General features: G+C 37.8%; 7 protein-coding genes across 19 annotated transcripts; 5 read left to right on the plus strand and 2 right to left on the minus strand.

Moving 5' to 3' along the window:
• Positions 1–956: 956 nt before the first annotated feature.
• On the minus strand, positions 957–11178 carry LOC124214807 (WD repeat-containing protein WRAP73). 4 transcript variants are annotated; one of them, XM_046617451.1, is made up of 9 exons: positions 8413–8537; positions 6911–7023; positions 5560–5766; positions 5289–5471; positions 4983–5159; positions 1952–2224; positions 1691–1847; positions 1367–1576; positions 957–1246 (listed from the first exon to the last, which is right to left on the minus strand). In XM_046617451.1, exons 3-9 carry the CDS (start codon positions 5722–5724, stop codon positions 1041–1043), a joined length of 1371 nt encoding a protein of 456 aa, XP_046473407.1. In that variant the 5' UTR covers positions 5725–5766; positions 6911–7023; positions 8413–8537; the 3' UTR covers positions 957–1040. The 4 variants fall into 4 exon arrangements, with proteins under 4 accessions (XP_046473407.1, XP_046473405.1, XP_046473408.1 ...); XM_046617449.2 differs by lacking the exons at positions 6911–7023; positions 8413–8537 and adding an exon at positions 11040–11178; XM_046617452.1 differs by lacking the exons at positions 6911–7023; positions 8413–8537 and adding an exon at positions 11040–11163 and having other exon boundaries at positions 5560–5781.
• Positions 2342–5311, plus strand: Elp2 (elongator complex protein 2). Its single transcript, XM_069134503.1, has 2 exons — positions 2342–4854; positions 5016–5311. The coding sequence occupies exon 1, from the start codon at positions 2457–2459 to the stop codon at positions 4830–4832; it is 2376 nt and encodes a 791-aa protein (XP_068990604.1). The 5' UTR covers positions 2342–2456; the 3' UTR covers positions 4833–4854; positions 5016–5311.
• On the plus strand, positions 7625–9530 carry LOC124214809 (pancreatic triacylglycerol lipase-like). The gene is made up of 7 exons (XM_046617455.1): positions 7625–7756; positions 7943–8099; positions 8182–8330; positions 8425–8670; positions 8750–8938; positions 9068–9218; positions 9377–9530. Exons 1-7 carry the CDS (start codon positions 7714–7716, stop codon positions 9432–9434), a joined length of 993 nt encoding a protein of 330 aa, XP_046473411.1. The 5' UTR covers positions 7625–7713; the 3' UTR covers positions 9435–9530.
• Positions 9985–11873, plus strand: LOC124214808 (pancreatic triacylglycerol lipase-like). Its single transcript, XM_046617454.2, has 7 exons — positions 9985–10083; positions 10221–10377; positions 10521–10669; positions 10753–10998; positions 11080–11268; positions 11403–11553; positions 11716–11873. Exons 1-7 carry the CDS (start codon positions 10041–10043, stop codon positions 11771–11773), a joined length of 993 nt encoding a protein of 330 aa, XP_046473410.1. The 5' UTR covers positions 9985–10040; the 3' UTR covers positions 11774–11873.
• Positions 11874–11938: 65 nt separating this feature from the next.
• Positions 11939–14872, plus strand: LOC124214811 (putative gamma-glutamylcyclotransferase CG2811). 9 transcript variants are annotated; one of them, XM_046617460.2, is made up of 5 exons: positions 11939–12069; positions 12398–12670; positions 12790–12942; positions 13016–13230; positions 13381–14872. In XM_046617460.2, the coding sequence occupies exons 2-4, from the start codon at positions 12461–12463 to the stop codon at positions 13181–13183; spliced, it is 531 nt and encodes a 176-aa protein (XP_046473416.1). In that variant the 5' UTR covers positions 11939–12069; positions 12398–12460; the 3' UTR covers positions 13184–13230; positions 13381–14872. The 9 variants fall into 9 exon arrangements, with proteins under 9 accessions (XP_046473416.1, XP_046473420.1, XP_046473414.1 ...); XM_046617464.2 differs by having other exon boundaries at positions 11943–12069; positions 12401–12670; XM_046617458.2 differs by having other exon boundaries at positions 11991–12089; positions 12401–12670.
• A 185-nt stretch (positions 14873–15057) lies between these two features.
• On the minus strand, positions 15058–24586 carry CYLD (ubiquitin carboxyl-terminal hydrolase CYLD). Of its 2 annotated transcripts, none has more exons than XM_046617441.2 (11): positions 24394–24586; positions 23442–23990; positions 22874–23051; positions 21711–21889; positions 21500–21619; positions 21203–21417; positions 20969–21141; positions 20578–20874; positions 20384–20499; positions 20102–20318; positions 15058–16195 (listed from the first exon to the last, which is right to left on the minus strand). In XM_046617441.2, the coding sequence occupies exons 2-11, from the start codon at positions 23967–23969 to the stop codon at positions 16191–16193; spliced, it is 2028 nt and encodes a 675-aa protein (XP_046473397.1). In that variant the 5' UTR covers positions 23970–23990; positions 24394–24586; the 3' UTR covers positions 15058–16190. The 2 variants fall into 2 exon arrangements, with proteins under 2 accessions (XP_046473397.1, XP_046473396.1); XM_046617440.2 differs by lacking the exon at positions 15058–16195 and adding an exon at positions 17226–19627 and having other exon boundaries at positions 24394–24584.
• Maf1 (repressor of RNA polymerase III transcription Maf1) lies at positions 15228–19352 on the plus strand. Its single transcript, XM_046617456.2, has 5 exons — positions 15228–15430; positions 15629–15778; positions 15882–16163; positions 16266–16385; positions 16600–19352. The coding sequence occupies exons 1-5, from the start codon at positions 15348–15350 to the stop codon at positions 16658–16660; spliced, it is 696 nt and encodes a 231-aa protein (XP_046473412.1). The 5' UTR covers positions 15228–15347; the 3' UTR covers positions 16661–19352.
• Positions 24587–24913: the final 327 nt, after the last annotated feature.

Here is a 24913-nt window from a genome sequence, read left to right on the forward strand (position 1 = left end):
GTAACATAGGATACACGAATGGCGGAATATTATTTTCCGGCTGCACATGTGCACATTATTATTATTAGCAGTTCTACCACTCTAAAATATTCACTTCTAGTAGAATTTTGTTTTCGTAACTTCTCGCGCCTTACTCCTGCAGCCTGCCAAAATTGCTTGGAGTGGGGGTAAAGAGTGAACTCCCCCTGATCACAGCCTGCTCAGCTGATTCTGATGGCCGGTCATTATGTCATATAACTTATGTTCTAAAGATTTAAGTTCGGAATCTTAGAGCATATACTACTGAAAGGAGCTACACATCCCATCGACCTCGCGAAAAATACTGCCAATGTGATGAGGAATATATATTATGATTACTCTATTTCTCTCACTCTGCGTTTGATTGAATGAGAGGAAACGTATCGGACAATCAGGTGTAGAGCGAGAGAGATAAATTATAACCAGCATATACTTTTCTCTCTTGCACTTCTCCGCTACACTGTTTGTACTTGCAAAATACCTAACAAATCTTCACTCAACGCCACAATAAACAACGAATGATGCATTCTGAAATTAGTTTCCAGTGCTATCAACAATCTTTCATCTCTTTGCACTACTGAGTTCGTGAGTAGCTCTGCCCGTTCTGACTCTATTCTAGGGAGTTTTTAGCCCTGCGAACTAGTTTCGGAACGCACCCAAATAGTAGCGACCCGCGTGTTCTGTCAGTCAACAGAACGAATTTATTTTTTTAATTTTTTGAATTTTATTGACCCAATCATCACTTCCGGAAATTGAAGATATAAAAAATTGTGGGAAAATATCTTGAGAATTTTTCGTGCCGAGTTCTGTAATACCGAACAATGACATTATATTTACATTTAAATTTCAAATTCAAACCCTTGCATCTTTTCCATTGTTTGAACAACTTGGATTAGATTTGAAAATCGAGAAAGGTTTCAAGAAAAAAACATAAAAGAAACTTTTTAGATAGAAATTTTTTACGAAATTATAAACAAACAATAGATGTCAAGTAATGAATAAAATGGAATGCAGTACTAAAATCAATCGCAAGATTGCCCGAAATAGATGACCGCCTTGTTATAACCGCATAGAACTGCAATTTTGCCGTGTGGATGCCATCGAGCGTCGGCAACTGAGATTCTTTTAGGCGTTGGTACACAAGCGGCATAATCGGGCGACCATTCGAAAATGTTTGAGGTTTCGGTAAATGCCAGTAAACTAGTACCTGTCGGACTCCATAGTACACCTGAAAAGTAAAAAAATTTAATACCACATTTTCTATCAAAAAATTTTCGCTGAATATGAGATATATTGTAAAAATATTCTGTGCCGCACGCGATAGCAGCCAGCAATATTTCGAGCTTACTAGTTATCATATTCTGCAATATGAGATAGTCAATGGTGTCCGACAGTATGTTCCAGATCCACAATGTTGTGGGATACGACTGATGTCTTGTCGCCAAGTATCTGCCGCAAGCGCTGAACTCAAGAATATCTATTTCAGGCACTGAATTCCCGCTAATTAAGTCTCTTTTCACTACCGGAAGACTTATAGGTCGTGCGTTCACCTCTTCCACTAAAATAAAATTTCAGTGATATAACAACTATTATATGTACGAAATATTGAAGTGCCAGCTAACTTTGAAACGGTTTGTTCTGCAACGTTTTTTATTCTATTCAATAGACGTACTGATGTGCCGATTGTGCAGTGAAGGTTGCTTGTTAGAATCCTTGAGTTGCATTACACATTCTTTGTACACTTTAGTACGATAGTTATTCTCTCGTATTATTGGGTCGTGGTAAAGCGACAACAAGGGCTTCCAGGTCAAATAATTCAACAAAACAATCTGAAAGAGGTTAAGGAAATTACAGTGAATGAAATTCTTAAGTAATATTATCACTGTGGTGGCGTACGGGCGCAATTTTACTACAGTCTCTTGTTTTCTATTACCAGTTCGCCGTGTCCTACAACAGCTAATAATTGTCCACCGGTGATCCATTTGACCCTGTTAATGCCCTTTAGCTTTCTGGAAAATTCATTCTTGGTGTATTCACAATCTTTAGTTTCTTCGTCAGGCACATATGAACCGACAAGACTCTCCGATGCGGTTGAAAATATCAATAACTTAGAATCAATCATGTCAGAGGACCAAATGCACAGTAAATCGCTATTTGGGGACCATGATATGCCGTCGATACTTTTCAAACGCTCGCATATCAATTTCTGAAATAAATCATACGATACGAAATTGAATATATTTCAAATTTCGAACAATATTCAAAATATGGCGCGAATTTTAAAATGGCGCGTAATTGCAGATTTCCATTCAAAGATGGCATTGGTCTAAACAGAATGGCCGCCTCCATCAATGACAGTATAGTAAAACACGTGCTTGAATTCCGTTGCCGATATGCAGATAAGTATTGATGAGAATAATCACTGAAAGAAGGACGAGATGAAGAAACACGAAATCGGCGAAATGGTGAAAACCTCGTACATAAGCTGCGCGTGTAATCGAACGCCACATTCGGCGGACTGGGGAAATAACGATGTGCTTTGTTACGGAGCCCGGAATGCGGTCGCAGTTTATGACCGCCGAGCGTCGAAAACAGGAAAGGTCTTACTGACGCTACACAAACACAGCAACCAGGTGACGGTTGTACGTTGGATAAGGCAAAGAAATGGGGAGCCAGAGACGGAGCTGATATCTGGATCAACGGATGGCACAACGATAATCTGGTCGAAATTTGGGGTCACTTACAGGCCAGTAACTACGCTGAAAGACACAAGCGCTGTGAGAATAGCAAGCGCACGATATCTCGACGAGTCGAATTCCAGACTGCTAATATGCACGGGCAACACGGATGGTCAGATAAAGCTCTGGGAGAGAGGTGAGACTGGAGACGAGGCATGCTGCCTCCAGATCGTTGAATTTGCTAGGAAGTTACCCATCGAAGCAGCTCTCTGGTTCCTGCCTGGGTCGAATTTACCACTTCTTGCAATCGCAGTTGAGGACTCGACGATTCAGCTGCTTTGTCGGCACTCAGGCAATGACGGAGAGATGAAATTTGTGAAGGTTCAGAGTCTCGTCGGGCACGAAGACTGGGTGCGATGTCTAGATTTCACCTTTGACAACGACGGTGATGTTCTGTTGGCCAGCGGCTCCCAGGATAGCATGATACGTCTGTGGCGTATATCTGTGAAGACGGAGGACGAGGTTGAGAGCAATGAACTGCGACAGAAGAAGGAAATATTCTTAGCTGATGGTAAAGAGTACAGCGTTGCGCTTGAGTCGATTTTGATAAGCCACGAGGGTTGGGTTTACGGAGTGCATTGGCACCCTTCAGAATTCGCGGAAAAGAGGCGACGCCAGCCAATGAAACTGCTCTCCTGTTCCCTCGACAAAACGATGATACTCTGGGAGCCTGACTTGAGTTCCGGCATCTGGTTGGAGTCTGTTAGAGTGGGAGACGTCGGCGGGAACTCGCTTGGTTTTTATGGTTGTAAATTTGGCCCACGTGGAACTTCGCTGCTGGCGCATGGATATCTAGGCTCTTTTCACATCTGGGAATATTCTGAGAAGAGCGCAAATTGGGCGGCCAGTTCGGCGCCTGGTGGACACTTCTTGGATGTCGTTGATCTCTGCTGGGACCCCAAAGGGAGATTTTTGTTGACTACAAGCGCCGATCAAACTACGAGGGCTCACGCACCATGGAAAGATGAGATGGGAGAAACTTGGCACGAAATAGGACGACCCCAAGTGCACGGATTCGATATGTCCTGTTTGGCGATGCTGACTCCCTATGTATTCGCGTCTGGAGCTGAAGAAAAGGTCGTTCGAACTTTCACCGCTCCCGCGACATTCGTTAATTATCTGAAGAAGCTGTCCAACGCTGACGATTTTGCTGGCGCTATGCCCGAAAGCGCCTCTGTTCCAGCTCTTGGACTCACGAACAAGGCGGTTTTCGATGGTGAAGTTGCTCTCGGGGAGAATTTGTATGTTGGAAATTCAAAGGACTTGAATTTTGGCAAACCACCAACCGAAGAGGAGCTAATACAGCACACGCTCTGGCCAGAGTTACAGAAGCTGTACGGTCATGGATACGAGGTGTTTTCAATGGCTGGAAGGCACGACGGGACTCTCCTGGCAACTTGCTGTAAATCCGCGTCTGCTGAACATGCCGCCATAATTCTGTGGGACACAACGACGTGGAAAATTCATCAGAAACTGATGGCGCATCAACTGACCGTGACGCAGCTTGCGTTCTCCCTGAACGACAAGTACCTTTTATCAGTCTCTAGGGACAGAAGATGGTCCCTCTTTACCTGTGACAATAATCAGTATAATTTGAGCGCGGCGAGTTCGAAACGAGACAGTCTTCACAGCAGGATTATTTGGTGCTGCGCGTGGTCGAACGATTCAAAGTACTTTGCGACAGGATCGAGAGACGGAAAAATCGGAATTTGGTGTCCTACAGAGTTCAAGACTAAAGAGTATCTTCCGATTACGAGTATGGAAATAAAAGACACGTCCATAACTGCGCTTGCTTTTGCTCCAATCAACGTCGCACAGGATTCCTACCTTTTGGCTGTCGGCTTTGAGAGCGGTGATATTGAAATACAAAAAATCATATTCAAAGGAAGCTCTCAAGTGTTTAGAAAATACTTGACCTTGAACTCATCTCACGCCCATCATCTTACTGTAAAGAGACTTTCGTTTAGGCCATGTACAGATATACCACAAACTGAAATTCTACAGCTCGCCAGCTGCGGCTCCGACAATACAGTCAAAATTCACGACTTCAACTTTAAGGATCTCTCGCTGTTGTAACATGTCCAAATTTCGTAAAGAAGTAAATAAAGTCTATTTATGTACATACATTATGAATTCTTTTCAACAGAACAAAATTCCAATCAGTAAACAGTCGTTTGATACTGACAAAACATTTCTCTGTTTATTTCAGAATAAAAATGTACTCACCCTGCTTATTTTCCAATTTTTTGTTTTGTATAGAGCAACATTACTCTCCCCGTTATTCAAAACAAGGGCCAACCTCTTTCCGTCACCACTGAAATTCAGAACTTTGCCGAATGACGACTTGATGTTCTGTATATAAGTAACAGATCTACTCTCCAAGGACCATATCGATATTTGTATCTATAAAAGAATGCAGAATTCTTTAAAAAACCGTCCATCACACATCATTTTTCTGACGGGAGAATAAATTCACGCTTGATAATACTTAAAGTTAGTTTAAAAAAAAAAGGCCAGTAAAATTATTCTCACATTAAAATCTCCAGTAGTAATAATATGCCGACTGTCCGGTGCCCAGGTGACCTGTTCTAGACCGACGCTACCTTCCGTTAGCTTGCATCTCCAGTCCGGATAGCAGATTGAAAATACTTGAATAATGGCTTTTTTGAAGGTGGCGCATAAAATGTACTCACTATCCGGAGACCACTCGATGTACTGGGAAAAAAAATAAACGTGTGCTTTGATGAAATTCTTCACTCAATTCAAATTGTGTCAGTATTAATCCCAGAACTGAGCAATCTACCTCTATGATATCGACGAATGGAAACGAGAGAAATGTGTCAAAGGTTCCAGTATTTTTTATCACTAAATTGCCCTGAAATGCGAATGCCAGAAATCTTCCATCATTTGAAAATCTGCACAAGTGATTGTTTGTGCGGAATATTTCATTCGCCGCTTCAAGTGTCATGATGAATTCTGCCTGAAGAACTACAACGGCTGTCAGGAATACCTGAAAATGAAAAATCTTCTTTTAGTTTAGCTAGATTAACTTTTGCTTTCAAAGATAACACGATTGGAAACTGGGAAATGTTCAAAAGAAAATACAGATTATTTACAATACACTCAAAAATGATCTTTTCCGAGATAATATTATAAATCAAGTGGAGAATAAGAAACTGCAACAATGTTTATTAAAAGAAAGTCATTTAACGCATGAAAAGCTTAACAAAATAATAAAAATCAACGGAACGTTTGAAAAACAATCAAATGAAATAAGTTGTTTGAAAAAAAAAATACAAATGAACGATAATTTTAATACGAAACTTTTCGAATAAACAGCAAATCTGTTGAGAATAAAATTTATATGGGAACGAACTGCAATGTACTGATTACGGAAATATGCAAAAAAAAAAAAAAAAAACTGAATTTACGAAACGAAGTTAAAAATGTAATGAATATTCATTACTATCTTATGGTAAAGATCCTAATAATGTATATATGAATAATTCTAAACGAAAATAAGCTGCTAGTCGATATACACACAGAACATGAAACGTTTATGTAAAATAAATGAACTAACTATGAAAAAAAAAAAACAGTTAAACTTATTTGATACAATCAAATTTCTTCAACTTTCTTCAATAGATTAATTTCGGTCTTTGGGCACGTGATCGCGTGTTTTATTTCATATCACAGATTTCATATTTGATTAGTCGAATTTTTTTATTAATTACGATGATTACGAGTTTGGTAAGTTCAATTAGTCATTTCATCAGTTCTTGTTCCGGCATGCCACACTATATCAGCATCAAAATAACAGATATCAATTTCTGATAACTAATTGTTACGGATACATGGATAATACTTTCGTCGCAGGAGTGTTGCGATAATAAAAATTTCAGAATCTTGACAGAGATCTGTAGTATCATATTTAAAAACAAACCGTGGTTAAATCTGCACTGATTGCCGAAAGGTTTTTTATACAGGTATGAAAAATGAAAGTACCAACAGTTATAGGTGAAGAAAAAAACTAACTGTTGCTATCAAAAATTGGGTTTTTTTTTTGTTTGCTCAGTCTTGGTTTTTTGTAGCACAAAAAAACGTAGTCATGTATATATGAACAGAAAATCGAATCAGTAATTGCAGATACACACATTGATAAATTGATGGCATATTAATCAATCATCGAAGTATATAATGGTAGTGTTAATTCTTTTTATCAACCATCAGATCTCAATCGAAATCACGTGAAGGAGGAAATGACAGTCTGAAAAAATTAAAATAGATTAATATTATGTGATTGATCCAACGATGAAAAATCGCACGATTACTTTGATTTTTCCGGTATAAATATGAACGAGAAATCTCATGATCGGAGACTATATAGCGAAACATCCAAATTTATCGCATCTTTGACGACTAAATAAAGAAAAACTGTTGCATGTTATGTTATCAAATTTGAAACGGTGGTGCCCAGATTTGCAGTATATACAAATACATCTACCGTTATTCCAAAGTTAGCCAAATATACTCTAATGTCATGAAAAGAGAGCTGATAGAAGTTTAAAGCAAGTTGGAATGCTTTCCGAAAGATATTTTTCGCTTTTATTCCCAGTTCTAATGAGCGGCAGGAAATAGATGATGAGATTGTGTTTTGGAGTGCGAAAAGTAACCATAAAGTGATAAATTGGATAGTGCTGAATCGAAGATTTGCAGATACTAAAATTGAGAATCTATGATTAGATGGATAGGTGTAGACACGTATTAAATGTTCCGGATGAATACCTTAAGAACTAAAACGAAGAGAAATGATTGATCTAATGTCCAAGAGTATATCAGCTCAAAAAGTTTAATTGATTGCAACGCAATAACAAAATAACTACATCTTTGCTTCACGCTATAAATACGGTTTGTCCAACTAATACAGCCCCATTCTTTCAAAAGTTTCAATTCGAATATGAAGCTGTTGTTGTTGGTTTCTCTTGCTGTTGTGGCCTCAGGTATAGTTCAATTTCTTCTTTTACTGAGCCTCTAAATCGCGTCTTGAGCTGTTCAACTTTTACGAAATAATTGGACTTTGCGTATTTACCATTATAAAATACAACTTTGACTTTTTAGAATCGATACGAAGAATAATCATGGTCTCTAATTCATAAATTCGTCCTCACCGTCAATTTATTTCACAGCTCATGCTAGGGCAGTAGTCGAGCCTGAACATGACTACATGTATTTCCCGGATGGGAACGGGGAACTTCACCTGATCGACTTGAAGGAAAAACCCGAGGACCTGTCCTCTGATGTTACACGCAACGTTAATACCATCACCTTCAATCTGTATACGCGGTCAGTATTCAAATCTTCAAATCAGCTTCACTCGTTTATTTCAATTCAAAGTTAATCGTTGTTCCAACCATATTTACAACAGGAACAATCCAACTAACGCCCAAATCTTGACTCTCAACTCGATACTCTCTGTGACTGGAAGTAACTTCCTCCGTTCTCGTCCGACCAGATTTATTACTCACGGATGGAACTCTAATCAGAGATCAGACGCCTGCGTCGTTATACGAGACGGTAAAAATGATCTTTTGTGTTCCAGTTTCAACGATTAACACCTCAGTTTCTGCAAAAAACTTTTCATTCGAGCTGATATTACCTCATTTTACAGCCTATCTGACCGCTGGAGACTACAATGTAATTGTTGTAGACTGGAGCAGCATTGCAGGTACTGCGTACAATACTGCTTCAGGCAGTGTCGTAAGCGTCGCTGGTAGAATATCCGCGTTTTTGAACTTCCTCAATAGCAGTGCTCGCCTCGACTTTGGCACCACAAAACTAATTGGCCATTCTCTTGGCGGTCACATCGTCGGCATTGCTGCTCAGGGTGCCAGTGGAAACATCCAGGCTGTTGTTGGTTAGAATGACAAACCATGTTCGATACACCAAGTTAATTGAATTCCCCCCTGTTTCAAAGACTGATTTGATTCTTCCAGCTCTTGATCCGGCTCTACCTGGATTTAACAACGCCGGTGCTGGTAGCGGAATTCATGAAAGCGATGCTGACCACGTTCAGGTGATTCACACCAATGCTGGATTCCTCGGACTCTCCAGGGCTGCTGGCGACAGCGACTTCTATCCCAACGGAGGCAGAAGTCAACCAGGATGCGGCCTTGACTTGTTTGGTAAGCCCGGAAGAATTTTTCATCCAATTACGAGTATATTTTTCGCACTTGTTCTCATGATGCCAAATGTGATATATCTGCAAAATTTCAAATCGAAGTTGCATTCAAATTTCTGCATTCTTCTCTCAGGAGCCTGCGCCCACTCCCGCGCTTACTACTTCTTCGCCGAGTCTATTCTGAACCCAACTGGTTTCCCATCTACCGTAACCCGTTCTCAGGATCTCGAAGCTTTCAACTTCAAGTCTACGGTGTTTATGGGTGGCAGAACTCTCAGTACACAGTAAGTATATTGTCTCTGTTAAACTGAAAATTCACCCTCTAATTGTAAGATATCATAATTTTCGGAAATGTGCGTTTCCAATTGTGTGATGCGTTTCCATTCAGATACTTTTACAGTTCAAATTTCACAAATTTTCTAAATACGTTTTTTCTTTGCAGTGCCAGAGGCAGTTTCACTCTCACCACTGCGAGCAGCTCTCCATTTGCACTGGGCTAGATGAAATTTACCAGATTGCTGGTTACCAAATTCTGTTGAATTGGAATTCTGCATTGTACACTTTTCGAATATAATAAACATAAAACCTGTACTTGACGATTGTTATTGATCCTTAATTAGACCTCGAAATTCTGTCTCATGTCTTTATTGAAAATTTTCTAATTTAATGGAATATATTACACGAGTATGTGATTTCTGTTGAAAAATATATTGAAATTTTCAAGACTATCAAGTTTTATTTTAAATGACGACTTCAGAGTTGATATCTCACTTTTATCATTTAGCACAAATGTACTTCAGAAAAAAATGTCCACCACACTCTTCGATCTGAGATAAAAAACTATCGTGAAATTGATTTGTATTTGATAAGTTGTAGAATTTATTAATTGCGATAATGACTGCAAGCAAGCAGTTAGAATCAATAATAATAGATCGCATCTCATGATCTGATAATTCAACCACACAAGTACAAAGGTAATTATGTGATATAATTTCAGATTTAGCTTGTTTCGCGTTGATAATGAGGTAATTGTTTTCACAGGTTGCCATATAAATACCGTTTTTAGAATAGAAAGACCAGTAATATTCGGTGCTCTGAATTTCAGGATGAAGCTATTCTTGCTCGCTACTCTCGCCATCGTGGCGACAGGTGAAATTCTACCCATTAGATATATACCTCGATAGTTGCACCCTGTTGTGCTGTGTTGAAAATTTTCAAATTTTCATTATAGAAAACACTGTAACCGAAACGACGATATTCTAATATCAGCTTTTTTTGTTGAGCAGCCCATCACGGAAATGAGTTGGAACATGAACACGATTACATGTATTTCCCTGATGGGGACGGCGTTCCTCACCTAATCGACTTACAGGAACGTGTCGAAGATGTTGATGCCATCTTTGCACGCAACGTCGACACTATCACCTTCAACTTGTATACACGGTCAGTATTTTAGTGAGGAAGAAGAAATTAGTCTGCGATCTACCCGATTTCAATAATACACTGATTCAGTTTTAACATTGTTTACCCAGAGATGTGAAATACAGGGTGCAGGACTAATAATTCATCCCAATGCTTTGTTATAGAAACAACCCCGCCTCGGCCCAAATCTTGACACTCAACTCAGTAGCGACCGTTACCAGCAGCAACTTCCTTAGTTCTCGTCCAACCAGAATAGTTACTCACGGATGGCGTTCCAGCGAGTTCTCAGACGCCTGTGTAGTAGTTCGTGATGGTACGAGATATGAGATTGCAATATTTTTACCCATAATCATCTCTTGCAATTACTCAGTTTACCAATTCCCTTTAATCCCACAGCTTATTTGGCTGCCGGAGACTACAACGTGATTGTCGTAGACTGGAGCAGTATAGCAAGTGAAAATTACCTTACTGCAGCTAGCAGCGTCAGAAATGTTGCCGGCCAAATATCATCATTCCTGAACTTCCTCAACGGAAATGCTGGTTTGCAATTCGGTGAAACGAATATAGTCGGTCACTCTCTCGGTGGTCATATTGCTGGTATTGCTGCTCAAGGTGCCAGCGGAAATATTCAGGCCGTTATCGGTTAGTTCAAAGAGAATCACAAGCAGTTCGCATTCCCTTACCTTTCACCTCAACAGATGTATACTTTATTTGGGTGTCCAGCTCTCGACCCGGCTCTACCTGGATTCGACAACGCCGGTGCTGGCAGTGGAGTTCACCCAAGCGACGCTGACCACGTTCAGGTGATTCACACAAACGCTGGATTGCTTGGACTATCCAGGGCTGCGGGTGACAGCGATTTCTACCCTAACGGTGGCACCACTCAGCCAGGATGCGGCCTCGACCTGGTCGGTAAGTGAAATAGAACTTTTAATACAAAGTAGGGGTTTGTAATCATGGTTTTTACACTGCGACGCGGGATTGACCATACTCTTGTACTCTGCGAGTGAACCGTGATTTGGATTGAATTACTTTATTCTTTAAAGGATCTTGTGCTCACTCACGTGCTTACTACTTCTTTGCTGAGTCTATCGTAAACCCGACCGGTTTCCCGGCTACTGCAACCCGTTCAGGCAGTCTGGAAGCGTTTACCACGAAATCTACGGTATACATGGGTGGCGAATTCCTCAGCACGCAGTAAGTATGGACAAGATGACGGAGAATCTCACGGTCTCACAAGCATCTGTGAAAAATTTATTCACCAGGCTTTTAGAATATTATTTTACGTTTATACATTATATTTATGAATATGACAATTTTTTGCTAACGAATTACTTTCAACTAAAAATTGCTTTGTAGCGCAAGCGGTAGCTACACCCTCACCACTGGCAGCTCTGCTCCATTCGCCCTGGGATAAATGGATATTCGAAGAACCTACTCAAAGATGTATCGCAGCTTTATAATGGAATTCGTTATTGTATGCCTTTAGACGTTCAATAAATACGACCCAACTATCAGTTACCGTTGTTTACGCGATTCAAACTCCCTCCGTCCTTCTTGCATTTATCAACAATGTGACGTAGGCGCGAAGAAAAAACGAACGAATGAATGACGTTCGAAGAAAGGTTCAAAAATCGAACGCTAATAACGTAGTCAAGTATAACCTGTCAAAACAAAAATATTCCACTTCAGCTGACAGAAACTGAAGCCACGGTTAGATCTTGTGATTAGCGGTAACGTACGAGGTTGAAGTTGGTAAAGTTATCGTAACGAAACATTTGAGAAAAAATTACTAATTTAAAAAATTTTACTATATCGTGAAATAACGGTTATTCTCAGCATAAATGGTTACGATAACGTTACTAATTTCAATATCATGGCAAAATATTTTCGATGACAGATCAGAGGTTATGTAAAATTGTACAGAGCTCGATTAGAAGCTTGAGAATTGATATAAAGTGTCGTTAATTTTTATCTGGATCTTATTTTTGATTTACAATTACGTTCCTTGTTTCCATTAATAGATAATTGATACATTTAGCAGGCTTTAGAAGTGCTTACATCAGCGTTTCGGCATTAGCGGTATGTGAGGAGAGCACGTAAAATGTACGAAAATTTGTTCAAAAGCCCGCTGCAGCGTGTATTTTTATACGGAACGCTGAAACGCGGTGAGCCAAACCATAAACTGATAGAAACTAAAAACAACGGTTATGCGAAATTCATCGGAATTGGGAGAACGGTCGCAAAGTACCCTCTGGTTATTGCAACTAAATATAACGTTCCATTCTTGTTAAAACAGCCTAATGTCGGTAATGTGAGTATGATGAACAATCCTTGCAAGTCTTAATTATCTTAATATGATATTTCGTTAATTACAATCGGTATAATATGTGCATTGTCAAACACTTGAAATTATCGACTTTTCCTGCGCAGCATGTTACAGGGGAAATATACGACGTAGATTCAAACATGCTGAAACATTTGGACGAACTCGAAGAACATCCGACGTTCTACACTCGGGTTGAAGACGAAGTTCACCTTATTCCAGAGTCTAAATACAAGCAGGGATTATCCAAGTTTGAAGAGGTAATTTATTCTTTGTCTATACTTGAGTCTGTACGTGTCAGGAATTTGAAAATTCCAACTCAAAACATTTCAGGTTGGAGAATTGACAAAGGCCTGGATATACTTTCTACCAAAGTTCAAATCGTCTTTGTTAGATGGACCGTTATATTCAGCGTACAGTAACGACGGAGATCACGGCCTTAAATATGCGGAAAGGTATTTACGTGATCCATCTCACAATCACCGTACAGAAGTACAGTAACGCAAGTGAGAAACAAGCTTGTTAACAAATTGGTTACATATAAAATGGCACGTATTCCATAATGAATTATGTCCATAATACCGTGTAAATAAATTTCGTTGATTAGCGCTCGTTTAGCTTAAAATATAAATAAATCCTATTAGTTTCTACTGCATTGCAAATTGTCAAGTTTTAAAAAGTTTGATCAAATTTTTCAGTGACACGGACTCTGTCAAACCGGAGGATGTTTTCTGAATCAGTCGCAGATTGTTAATCAAAATTTCACCTACATATCTTAACATATTCTCATACTGTGTAACGTACCGATATATAGATAATGTACGATTATATCTTCACAAAAACTATACGTATATATAACGATAGATTCGTAATATGGGTAAAATAGATCGCATGTTATATCGCGTATCTAACGGCATAAGTTTGTGACCAAGAAAAATGCGATTTTAGTGGCAAAAGGGCGTATAATTTTTTTTCCTCACCATTCGCTCTGAAAATAGTAAAAACTTGTGTATCCCAAATGTTCGAAAATAAAAACACAAGGCAGGCGTAACCATCTTTCCTTCTTGGAAACGCTCTGAAAACCAATGAAATATATAAATAAATTTAAATCTGCGAAAACCCGAAATTTAAAAAAAATTCCAATTAAATTGTGATTAAATTTTAACGTTTCTGACCATATTTCCATGTTTTTACCCTAGATACGATAAAAAATAAATAAAAAATACATGCCCTTTCGCCTTTTTCAAAATCGCACACGTTACGTTGTAAGTGAATCTTATTTTGTATAAAGTCAATTTGTATTGATGAAAATTGATATAATTAAATATTAATTAAAAAGTGGAAACGTTTATCGCTGTTCGACCAACATCCGCCTGATGCCGGCAAACCGCTCCACATATTATGACAGTTCGAATTGTTTACACTTGGTAGATGGCAGCACAAAAGGGATGCCACCATTTCTGTTAATACTAGGGGTCACACACAGGCATTCAGGCAACCAACAGACTGACACACACAGTCAGAGATTCAGGTAACCAGACAGACACACACAGTTCAGTTGAAGGTAGTGACGCGAACGACGGAATAAATATTTTTGTTCAATCGAAAAGGAAGCAAAAGTGACAAGTCCCAGGGTTGTGGTGTGTTTATTTTAACCAAAGCTGTTACGTAGTGCGTAAATATACAAATGCAACAATGTTTGTGATCATGGATTGTTTCCTATAGTAGAGCGAATGAGTGATTTTTTTTTATCACGCACAATATCGTCAAGTATCGAGGAAGAAAAAACGACTGTTTAACCCATTGTGCTAATTTCGCCCAGTTAGCTGTAATCGCAAACTGCATTAAGAGACAGCAAAGCGTACCTAAAAGAGAGAGAGAGACCTTGGACGGTTTTCTTTGTACACCTAGATAACAAACCGGGTAATTTCACCCGCCCAACAAAACCTTGTTCAAGGAAAGTGCACATACACATTATAAACCTCCGTAACTTGTATACGCTGCAGGTTGCGCACAAAGGTGAAAACGTCACGGTATTTCGGTGAGATAATACTTACTTAGCGAAAAGTATTGTAATTGACTCCCGTCAACAACGTCGTTGACGGAAATAAAAAAAAAAGAAAAGAAAACAAAAAAACAATATTTCATACATATTCACATAAATTTGTGTAATGTACCCAACGACGCGTCGTACAGAGCAAAAAAATATCATCACCTCAAGAATTAACTTCGTACATTCGAAAAGGAAAGGGATCTTCATACACCCGAAAAAAATGTTCAAAAACTCGATACATCATCGAAATTTAATTATAAGTTTGTTAAATCTTCACTGTGTCTAAACGCTACGAACATCTATACTACATTTTTTTTCACACTTCCACCGTCAATGATTTCTTTCTTCGTACAAACATACACACACACGTACAATCCCACACAGGCAGATGTGTGAAAATTGAAATGGACAGAATTATAAATTGAAAAGAGGCACAATAGAAAAAGCAAAAGAAACATATAAGTCAAAACGCTGAAAGTCGCCGGGGTGAAAGATGCACGTTGAAAATATCTATTCTTGCTGCAATTAGAAAAGGCAATAGTTTATCATCGAGCTAATGACTCAGTGCTAAAATATCAGCGATTAGCGACCGACAAGGATATCAACGACAGAATGAAGCTGCTGGAAAGTACTCGCTTTGAAGCCATCAACAGTGCGTTGTGGATTAAAACCGGTGACAGTAAAATCCTAGGGCGGTAAGTTGAATTCATCTTTGGCAGATGGTCAAACAGCTTCAAGGCGTTAACAAAATTTTGTATATTCAAAACAAGATCTTATCCGCATCACTGGCTTAACTGATAAATTTCTCTTGTCAGAATGCATAACGATCAGGGCAAGATAAACGACTCTTTTTAGATTTAGATAACGATTAACGTTTGCTTTATGAATTACAGGATTGAGAGCTACTCGTGCAAAATGGCGGGAAACGACAAACAGCTCTATAAACGGTTCAACGCAGAGCAGGGAGTCACTCCTCATGACCTCCAAGCTTTGTCGCCTCCGCAAACTTCGTTAGGAGCATCGCCGGCACAAAGCTATTTCAGGTGAACGATCGGAGGCGTTTCTGTTGCAACAAAGCTGAGGAAAACAAACGGTCGACAACTTGTATTAATTTTTCATCGTCGTGTTTTGTTTCTTTATCGACAGTCACAGCATTTCTGGGGACGAAGATGGTCCGTTGTGCGACACAATAAGCAGAAAGACTTTATTTTACCTTATCGCAACGCTGAACGCAGCTTTTTATCCAGACTACGATTTCTCAGATGCTAAAAGTCACGAGTTCAGCAAAGAGCCAAGCCTTCAATGGGTCATGAACGCCGTTGATAGCAATCTCAGCGCCACTGCAGGGGATTATTATCGTACCCTGCGCTCTGCACTTTGGACAGCCGTTGAAGATGAAATCTCAATGGGAGAATGTGACATTTACAGGTAGCTTGTTCATCGTTGTAATTTTTGTCATCCTGTTGAAACAGATTGTGTTATTAAATTATCCAAGAAATATTCGAAATGGTTTCATTTTCATCGTTTCAGTTACAATCCAGATTTAGCTTCCGATCCGTTCGGGGAAGATGGATGCCTCTGGTCCTTCAATTATTTTTTCTACAACAAACGACTCAAGAGGATTGTATTTTTCACGTGCAGAGCAATAAAGTAAGTATCGAAAAACATCGGAATACTGACGTCTCATTTTTATCCATCCCGTTTGTCGTCGTTCTGAGTTTTTATTTCTCAGCAACTAAAGACGTACACATAATGTTGCTTCAACGGCAAAGAGTCCATCGACATTCAGCTACCCAAACACCTGCGAAATACGTGATTAGTATGATGTAATATAACAGAGTGACTTTGTTTATTTTTGTCACAGCCCGATTTACACATGGGATTCTGGCGTTGGCAGTGATTTTGCAATGGACGAGGATGATTAAATATCAACACTAAGAATGTTTCTGCAATATTTTAGGTCACACTCCTTAAACTACAACTTAAATGTCAACTTTCACATTTGATTTTCTTTTTTAGCAACTCTTGATATTTCAAATCAATGAGTATCTCAAACTATAGTATTTTCATTTATGTTACAATCTTTACCTCTGCTTGTAGGAATCTTTTTGTATTATTAGCTGCGTTAAGAATGCAGGTTTGTTTCCAATTAGGAATTAAAACTAAAAATAAAAGCCAAAGAAATTACTAGATGACCAGGCATTTCTTAGTCTTTGGATAAATATTATTTTTCAAAGATATCACGTTCCAAATGTCAGATTCAATTTTCAAACTTGTTTTTACAACTGACGAAGCGTTAAATTATGTTGTTTCATTTTCGAACGTATTATTCAGTATTTGAGCTTAGATCTGAGAAGCAAACGATTGTTGATATGCCTGAAAAATCCATCCAACCATTTGTGTAAACGAGTTTTCTCTTATTGATGTTACAAACATGTCAGTGAAACTCAGCTTCTGTAGATTTGAATTAGTCCATTTTTCTTCGGGTAGTCACATCATCTGCAGAATTAGGTATACATATAATGTTAATCCAGGTATTAAACCGAACATCCCTGCAGTCTTGACAAGATATTGAATATTACTGTACAATTGTTGCACATTTTTATTCACCAAGGAACTCTTCAATTTCTGTGCATATACAAATGCTTCTTCAAAACTCCACGACGAAATGAAACTTTGCTATCGTTGTTGGAATTTTGCTTCGCTACTCGCATTTTCGCCAAGAAGCGTTTTTTTTCTATTTCTGGTCACATTGCTTCATCCGTATTGTTAGTAGATTACGGTAGTAATAGTAATAAGTACTATTTTAAAAGATAGATATCGTTTTAAATCTATGAAAATAGAATCATATAGTTTGCAAAACAACGGCACTTAATTCCGTACATATTAAATTTATTGTTGCTATAAACAATAAAAACATCGTACTTGCTGCAAATCCGGTAATAACAAAATATTTATCTAATCAGAACGTGCCTTGTCAAAGAAATGGTAGTTCGATTAAGTATATTATGTTACTTTACAAACGTTCATTTGCATTAATATTTCGTAGTCTTAGTATCAAATGTACATGTGATTCTTTTACCAGATAATTTTTGTTTCTACGAGTAGTTACTGTTGACCATGCCAACTACGTTCATTTCAAATTGAATTTATATTTTTTCATTTGTCTTCACTCGTCACGGGATAAAGGGAAGTTAATTTTCTTTGCAAAATATATACCTATACTTATAGTAGCATGTCTATAAGAAATGTCGAAACTTGATTTTAGATTGTGATTAAATTATCCAATTAAGTATCAAATACTTAATGGGTAACAGCAGGCGCAGAAATTAGGGGATAATAATCCATTTGGTAAAATAAACCGGTGTCTATTCTCTTTTTTTTTTTTTCTTCTACCAGTTAAAAAGGTGATTAATTTCTATATACATCAGTCGAATAGAAACTGATGTATTTGAGTTCATAAAAGAACATTATGGGTTCATTACTGATGACTAAACATGGTGTTTGGACCAGATTTTTTGCTGACGCGAGCTTTAAAAGTAGATAGTAACGTGGTCAATAATTGTATTTGTAACATTTAAAAACTGTGTGTTTTGTTTTTCTTTTTTTTTTTTTTCTTCTTTTTTGTTGAGTACTTCTAGTAATATCGGTCTGTCAGTCGTAAGCAGTGGCACAGATTTTCTTATACTTTCGAAATTCTTTGACAATCAACAAATCCTAATGGAAATTAAATGTCATATTTACTAAAATATCAATAACATAAAAATAACAGTCTAAACGACTCTAACAGTTTATAGTGATATATACGACAGATTATTATCTATGAAAAATATAATAAAATTAGAAAAACGTAACGAAGGCAAATATTGTGCCGCGTTTACGAAGCTATTAGGATAATTTTAATATATCTCAGAGACGTACTATTTGGTGTAAACTAATGATTAAGAAAAATACCATTTATTTACAAAGAGAGAGAGAGAAAATAGAGAGAGAGCGAGAGAAAGGATATTTTAAGATAAGAATTATATTTGCGATTCATTAATTGATTATAAAAATACTGACAAATTTATGCTAATTTGAAATTTTGCATAAATTTACCAAAAATTTTCGATTAATGTATCGGTAAATAATATAAGTATGTATTTGAATAAATAACGATCTAATACTGTAATTTTGAACATAATAAGTATGACGAAAAGCGTTACGGCTCAGAGCAAAAGATTAGGCCTGTCATTTAATTAAAAGGCTGCATATGATTTGAGATGTAAGAGAGAGTACTACTTATTTTGAAATTTAATTCCACTTAAAAAGCATATGTATCTCACAGTAAATAATTATAATACATGTATAATATTAATAATAACATTAACAACAGCAATAGTTTCATTATAAAATTAATAATTATACTTCGTTTTAAGTGTGTTATTATATTCTATAATCAAAAAGTACAGAAGCAAAGTAGACATATCACCTGAGAGCGATTTTAAAATCTGACTTCAATACCCATACATATATACGCTGCTGCTTTTAAATTTGCGCACCGAATTCGAAACACATAAAAGTATTATATCAATTTGCGTTTATTTGCCCGTTCAATAAAAGTAATCATTAAATGGATCGTTTATGCCTTTCTTTTCTTTTTCTGAATCATAATACTTTTCATTCGTTTTATTATTAATACCGATTTATTCACCGATTCGATTATCGGTACATCATCACATCTGGCGACTGATACATGCACATGTAAGCGTCGCACAGTAATCGCTTAGCGTGTTCAGGTAGCTGTCGATCATCAGTCAATTCGGCTAAGTAGTGTGCCCCATCTTCACTTAACCAGTACGGAAAATCGGGGCACGGAACCATCTCTGGTATGTTATAACCATTTTGTTCTCCTGGATAATAAAAAAATTTCTTTTTTTATATCCTTAACAACTCAAGACGGGCTCCGAAATTTTATCAGTTCTCGAAAAACAACAGTTTCCATTCCTAAACTGATCTTTGTGACGACAATTTTGTTCAAATAAAATTCCCTGACCTTTCCCGTCAAAAAATTCAGATCTTTTTCCATAAAACTTAGGTATTGTCGGGTGGCTCTCATGACCAAAAGCACCAGAAATAATGCACCAGTGAATACATAAATTTGGTCTCGAAAACACACAGTATTGCTTCATTTCACGCAAATAATTAGAAATTTAACAATACCATTTCTGAAAGTTAGCTCAGCTGAATATACGAAGCATAATTGAAATGTGTAAACCATCTATAAAAAAAAGTACGTTTTTCCCTGTGGTCCATCGTAATTCCCTGACTATTCCTGGTTTTTCCGGTCTGTCGCCACCCTGATGGTATATAAAGTTAATATTCACCTTTGCGGTCTGCCATTGAGTCGAAAAAGCACCACGGCGCATCTGAACCGGATCCGCATTTGACAAACGAGACGTAATGCGATGTCTCGATACATACAACAGCAGAGAGTTCCATGTAGAGTCGTGGAACGGGGCAGTGCTCCTGCAGTATTGCAAATTCGATAGGAACCGTTAACTTTTTGGCTTTGTGGCTCTTCCTCTTCTCGTGACTATGTACCTGCAATTTGTGTTCTTAGATTAAAAGAAATCGCGAAAAAACTACGAGTTCTCTGTCCATCTTACCTTTTCCAAACACTTAACACAAAATGCTATACTCTCCAGGCCAACTCCACATTGTCCGTAACACTCTTTGCATTCAAATTCCGCCAACTTTCCACACACGGTACATTGCCGGGGTGCTGAAAGGAAAAATTCTTCGTTTAATCGAGTCTCATATTTCTTTTCGCTTTCTATTCTGTCAATCAATTATACTCAACAGTCTTCGATGATGTCTGTTACATCGAGGAGCTGCGAGGGTTGTATTTTCTGATACATTTTAAAGGACTTTCCAAACCGCGGCATTTGGATTATCAGGCATGAAGGAACTTCTTTTAATCTTATATCGCTAGTGAGGAAACTTTGTTCGAGGAGTTGCTGAACGGTGGGTAAATTTAGGTGATCATCCTTCTCTACAAATAGTTGATAGTGATATGCATCCTGCCCAGAACTTAGCTTTAAAAATGGTTCTGCGTTCAATATTTGAGCTACCAAAGAAGTGAGGAACTCTTCAGGGTCTGTAAAAAATTAACGCATTTGAAAAATCGTTCCATTGATATGGTGTACTCGATTGTCTTCCCTGACATGAGAGAACTAAACTATGAGATTCACCTTTTTCTTCGCTAGTAAGTCCCGATATGGACGATAACTTCTCAAGCAAAGTTCTAAGCTTCATAACACGATCTGCTCTGACAAATAAATTCTTTCGCAAAGGGTTTACAATCTCCTCGCGAAGAACTCGCTGCACTTCTTCGTACTGAGCACAGTCCTTTTCATTGGGAGGCCTGAAAAAGGGTAAAAATTATGTACACTGTCCTCTTTACAGTGAAATTTTTCATCGCATACCTGAACAAAAGACTGTCAAAGACATTAGTGAACGTGAACATGCTGAAAAGAGTTGCGTCCAGGTAACAGGAGTTGTGATGTCCCTGAATCCCGCGATACTTTCCACAAATTGTTTCGAGATCACCTTTCACAGATATCGGGCGAACCATTCCCGCCACAACGGAATTGCCGGTACTGCCAAATTTGTCAAATTCCATTTTCTTGGGCTCACCATCCTTCAGTTTGATGATTAATAAACAAATTGAATTGAATTTTCTAAGTTTTTAAAAGAATATCACAGAAGGATTCACAACTTACGTCTATTCTGTTGTGCGAATGGCATTGATTTATATCCACAAACACAGCTCTGTGTGGTTTACAGTGGAAGTATCTTACGTTGTTACATGCGCCGTCGGTTCCCTGCGGATGCTCATCCTCCTGCATGATAAAAAATATACTAGTTTGAGTTTATAACTATATAGCTAGATGATTTCTACTAATTTTTTTATGTATTTATTCATGTATTCACCAATTCAACACCGGCTATAAGCTTCTCGGGTGGAATACCAGGGAGAGCGCCGATCCAGCGAATGAAACCATAATTTCTGGACGATCCCAATTGTATTTCCACATACGATCCTATGTGCAATTCTCCAAATTTATCTGCATGACCGACATTTTGACTTTCGTTGTTCACTGGAACGTTACCTGCAATTAAATTCATGTTCAGAGTTAGACTGGCTAAAAAAATTTTTTCACAACAGAGTGGGTAAAGAAATTGGAGATATAAACGGAATACATTTTAGTAAAATTGGGACATTTTTATTAATTCCAAGGACAATTTTACAATTGACAAATATCACAGTACTTTTCTTTTGCAACTTTCACTAGTGTGAAAGTTAGATGCAAACGAATATTTATCTGATTTCAACTCATTGTTAGCACACGTAATTTTCTTTAAAACAATATATTAGTCTACATGATTCATAGGCAAAGATATCTCAAGAAAACGGATGGAAATTGAAACGTGGTATGTAAGAAATAAACAGAACCTGTAGTAAAGAAGATGCTTACCGTAATTAGGGCTAATTTCTTTTACTCGAGTTTCTAGATCACTATACGCGTTTGAGTCTAAATCACTACTCCATTTATGCTCTAGGACAAAAAGTGGAATATTTTGTAGCATCATAGAAATTGCGAATATAGCGAGAGTTTGTGTTTAAGCTAAATAATTGTAAGCAAGTCTTAAGTTCCCCATGTCTTCTAGCAGCTGCTAGACTGGCCAGCTTCTCACAGATCTATTTTTAAATCTCATCATGGTTATTATTAACTCGAACAAGATTTCTAATTATCATGATATAAAATACAAAAATATTTGCAGTAATTCAACCTTTAATTACGACTATCATAAATTCACCCACTGGTTATTTTTAACACGCTTATAAGTATTATGAACTATTTTCCAACCATGAACGAGTGGGCAAGACTGCAGTGTAGAAATCTGCACGCCAACCAAATTACGTGGACAGAAAGATAATCAAGATTTTACGTGGGAGTTATTTAGGTATGAAATTATATTGTCAAGTGAAAGTGGAAAGGTGATGAAATATTTTTTTATTCGTATAAAAGTTTCACCTGTAATTGTGAATTGAATGTTTTTATCTACTTTCAGAAGTTGCCTTTCATACTCACAAACACTGGTCACATTGTCAATGATATCGATATTTCCTCTCTCAAGCTCTCCAAAATCCAATAAATCCGTTTTACATGGTCTAATGTTACTCAGATCTACAAATATCCCAATTCCCTGCGCCGGTGTCGTAAAATATTTCTGAGTTAGTTCAACATTTTGGATGGAGTGTCGATTCCCCTGCAAAGAAGGCATCCATAAATGATAATAAATTAAATATTTCCGTAACGTGAAAGTTTTTCATCAACTGCCCCGATTTGCTTCTCGTATCCTGAATATTTCACATAATTTGTCAGCTTTCGTGATATATCAATTGAAAAAAATGTAATCTCCAGAACAATTCAATGTAAGAATTTATTTGAGAGAAGAATAAAATGATCTTGAAATTTGCGCGTGAATCATTTTCAGCTTCAACAGATGAAAGGCCAAAATTATTCTGCTTATAAAAGGATTGTCTAACTTGAATCGGTTTTCAAAATTTTTCAATTCTTAAACAACTCCGTGTCTCACATAAAGGCAACAGAAATTAAACAGGATTGTTCCCGCCTTGTAAACTGATATTCAAATTACCAAAATCTCAAGACCAAAGTACAGCCCAAAGCCGAGCTCAGGAACAGGGCCGATGTATTTAATGACAGCAGAAATCAGTTCTCCAGAAGAGGGTGCGGGATCATTTTGCAGCAGAACTTTACTGTTTAATTTAATATCGTTCAACTCCTTGCACAACTGTTTGTCCGTAGCAAGTTTGACTCGTTCCTGAGGCGACGCAACAGCGGCTAAGTACTGCCACATGATCGACGAAACAGGGACAAGGTCGTAACGATGACAGAGCCACTCCGTATTCTTCCAAACATCGGCACCAGCTGGATCCGTGACACGTATCCGCAATCCACCGTCTCTCAGTACCTCAACAGCTTCGACGAGCATTCCAGCCCTAAGCTTACTGATGTTAACATCGCAGCTGCCAGATATCCGGTTTAGTAGCGTGGTTTTTTTCGCGACATAGTGAATGACGTTAGATCTCTCGGCATTTTTATCATTTCCACGCTTGTCCATATTGTGGAAATTGTTAAAAGCAGCGACCGATGCTCGCCTCATCGACAAAGCGTTTCGAGCGAGCTGAAAGATAAATACGTTTGTTGAACAGTGAAATTTAGTATGAAATAAAGTCAAATGTTTTCAGAATTCATACCCAGAGAATGAATTCTTCTCGTTACCTCGTTAATCGATTTCCTAGCTATTTGTTTACATGATATTAGTATCAACAAACCACGTTTCGTGAATGAAAAGGTGTTTGAATTGGGAAATGAATACTGATAACAGGTTGCTGTTAATTTTTTTAAAATGGAACACGTACGCGTACTAGAGATTTTCTTTCATAGGCTGAAAGTGAATCGTCTACGTGATTCCGATCCTTTTCGTAAATACGCGATTGAGGTTAAAGACTTCTCGTTAACTTTTCGTATTTTTTAATGCTGCCTCACCGCAATAATTGCTGATATTATAATTATTTCGTGTATACCTAGCGAAGATACGGCTCGTCAGTAGTTGATTCCTCAATTAAACTCATCGGTTATCGTTGGTGTATTATACTGAATTAAACCGAACCGTGTTTATTCGGCTGCTCCATTATTGTCGTAAATTATTTTTGTTGTCAATTTAATCGCGACAGGTTACAGACTTATATCCACAGGTATCAGTTCATCATTAAGAATGTCTGTTAGTTCCAAATTTCACCGAGACGAAGCGCTGTTCCCGCTTTGAGGGTTTGTGGAAAATATATACGCCAATCCACCTGTTCTATTTCAAAATCTCATACGATATAAAATAATATTGACAAGATAATAATGAATTTGAAATATTTTTTCATTCGTATACAATGTAGCCAATGGAGTTGTTTTCTATGATAAATTTTCAACCATGATTTAGATTCGCGTTAGAAAAACAGCAAATCCCGACGGATATTACGAATGAGAAAAGGAGATTGTTTAGCGGGGATTATTTCTCAACCCGTGCGTTATTTAAAGAGAAACGAATTTACG

This window comes from Neodiprion pinetum, chromosome 3, assembly GCF_021155775.2.
Source record: "Neodiprion pinetum isolate iyNeoPine1 chromosome 3, iyNeoPine1.2, whole genome shotgun sequence".
NCBI classification, from domain to species: domain Eukaryota; kingdom Metazoa; phylum Arthropoda; class Insecta; order Hymenoptera; family Diprionidae; genus Neodiprion; species Neodiprion pinetum.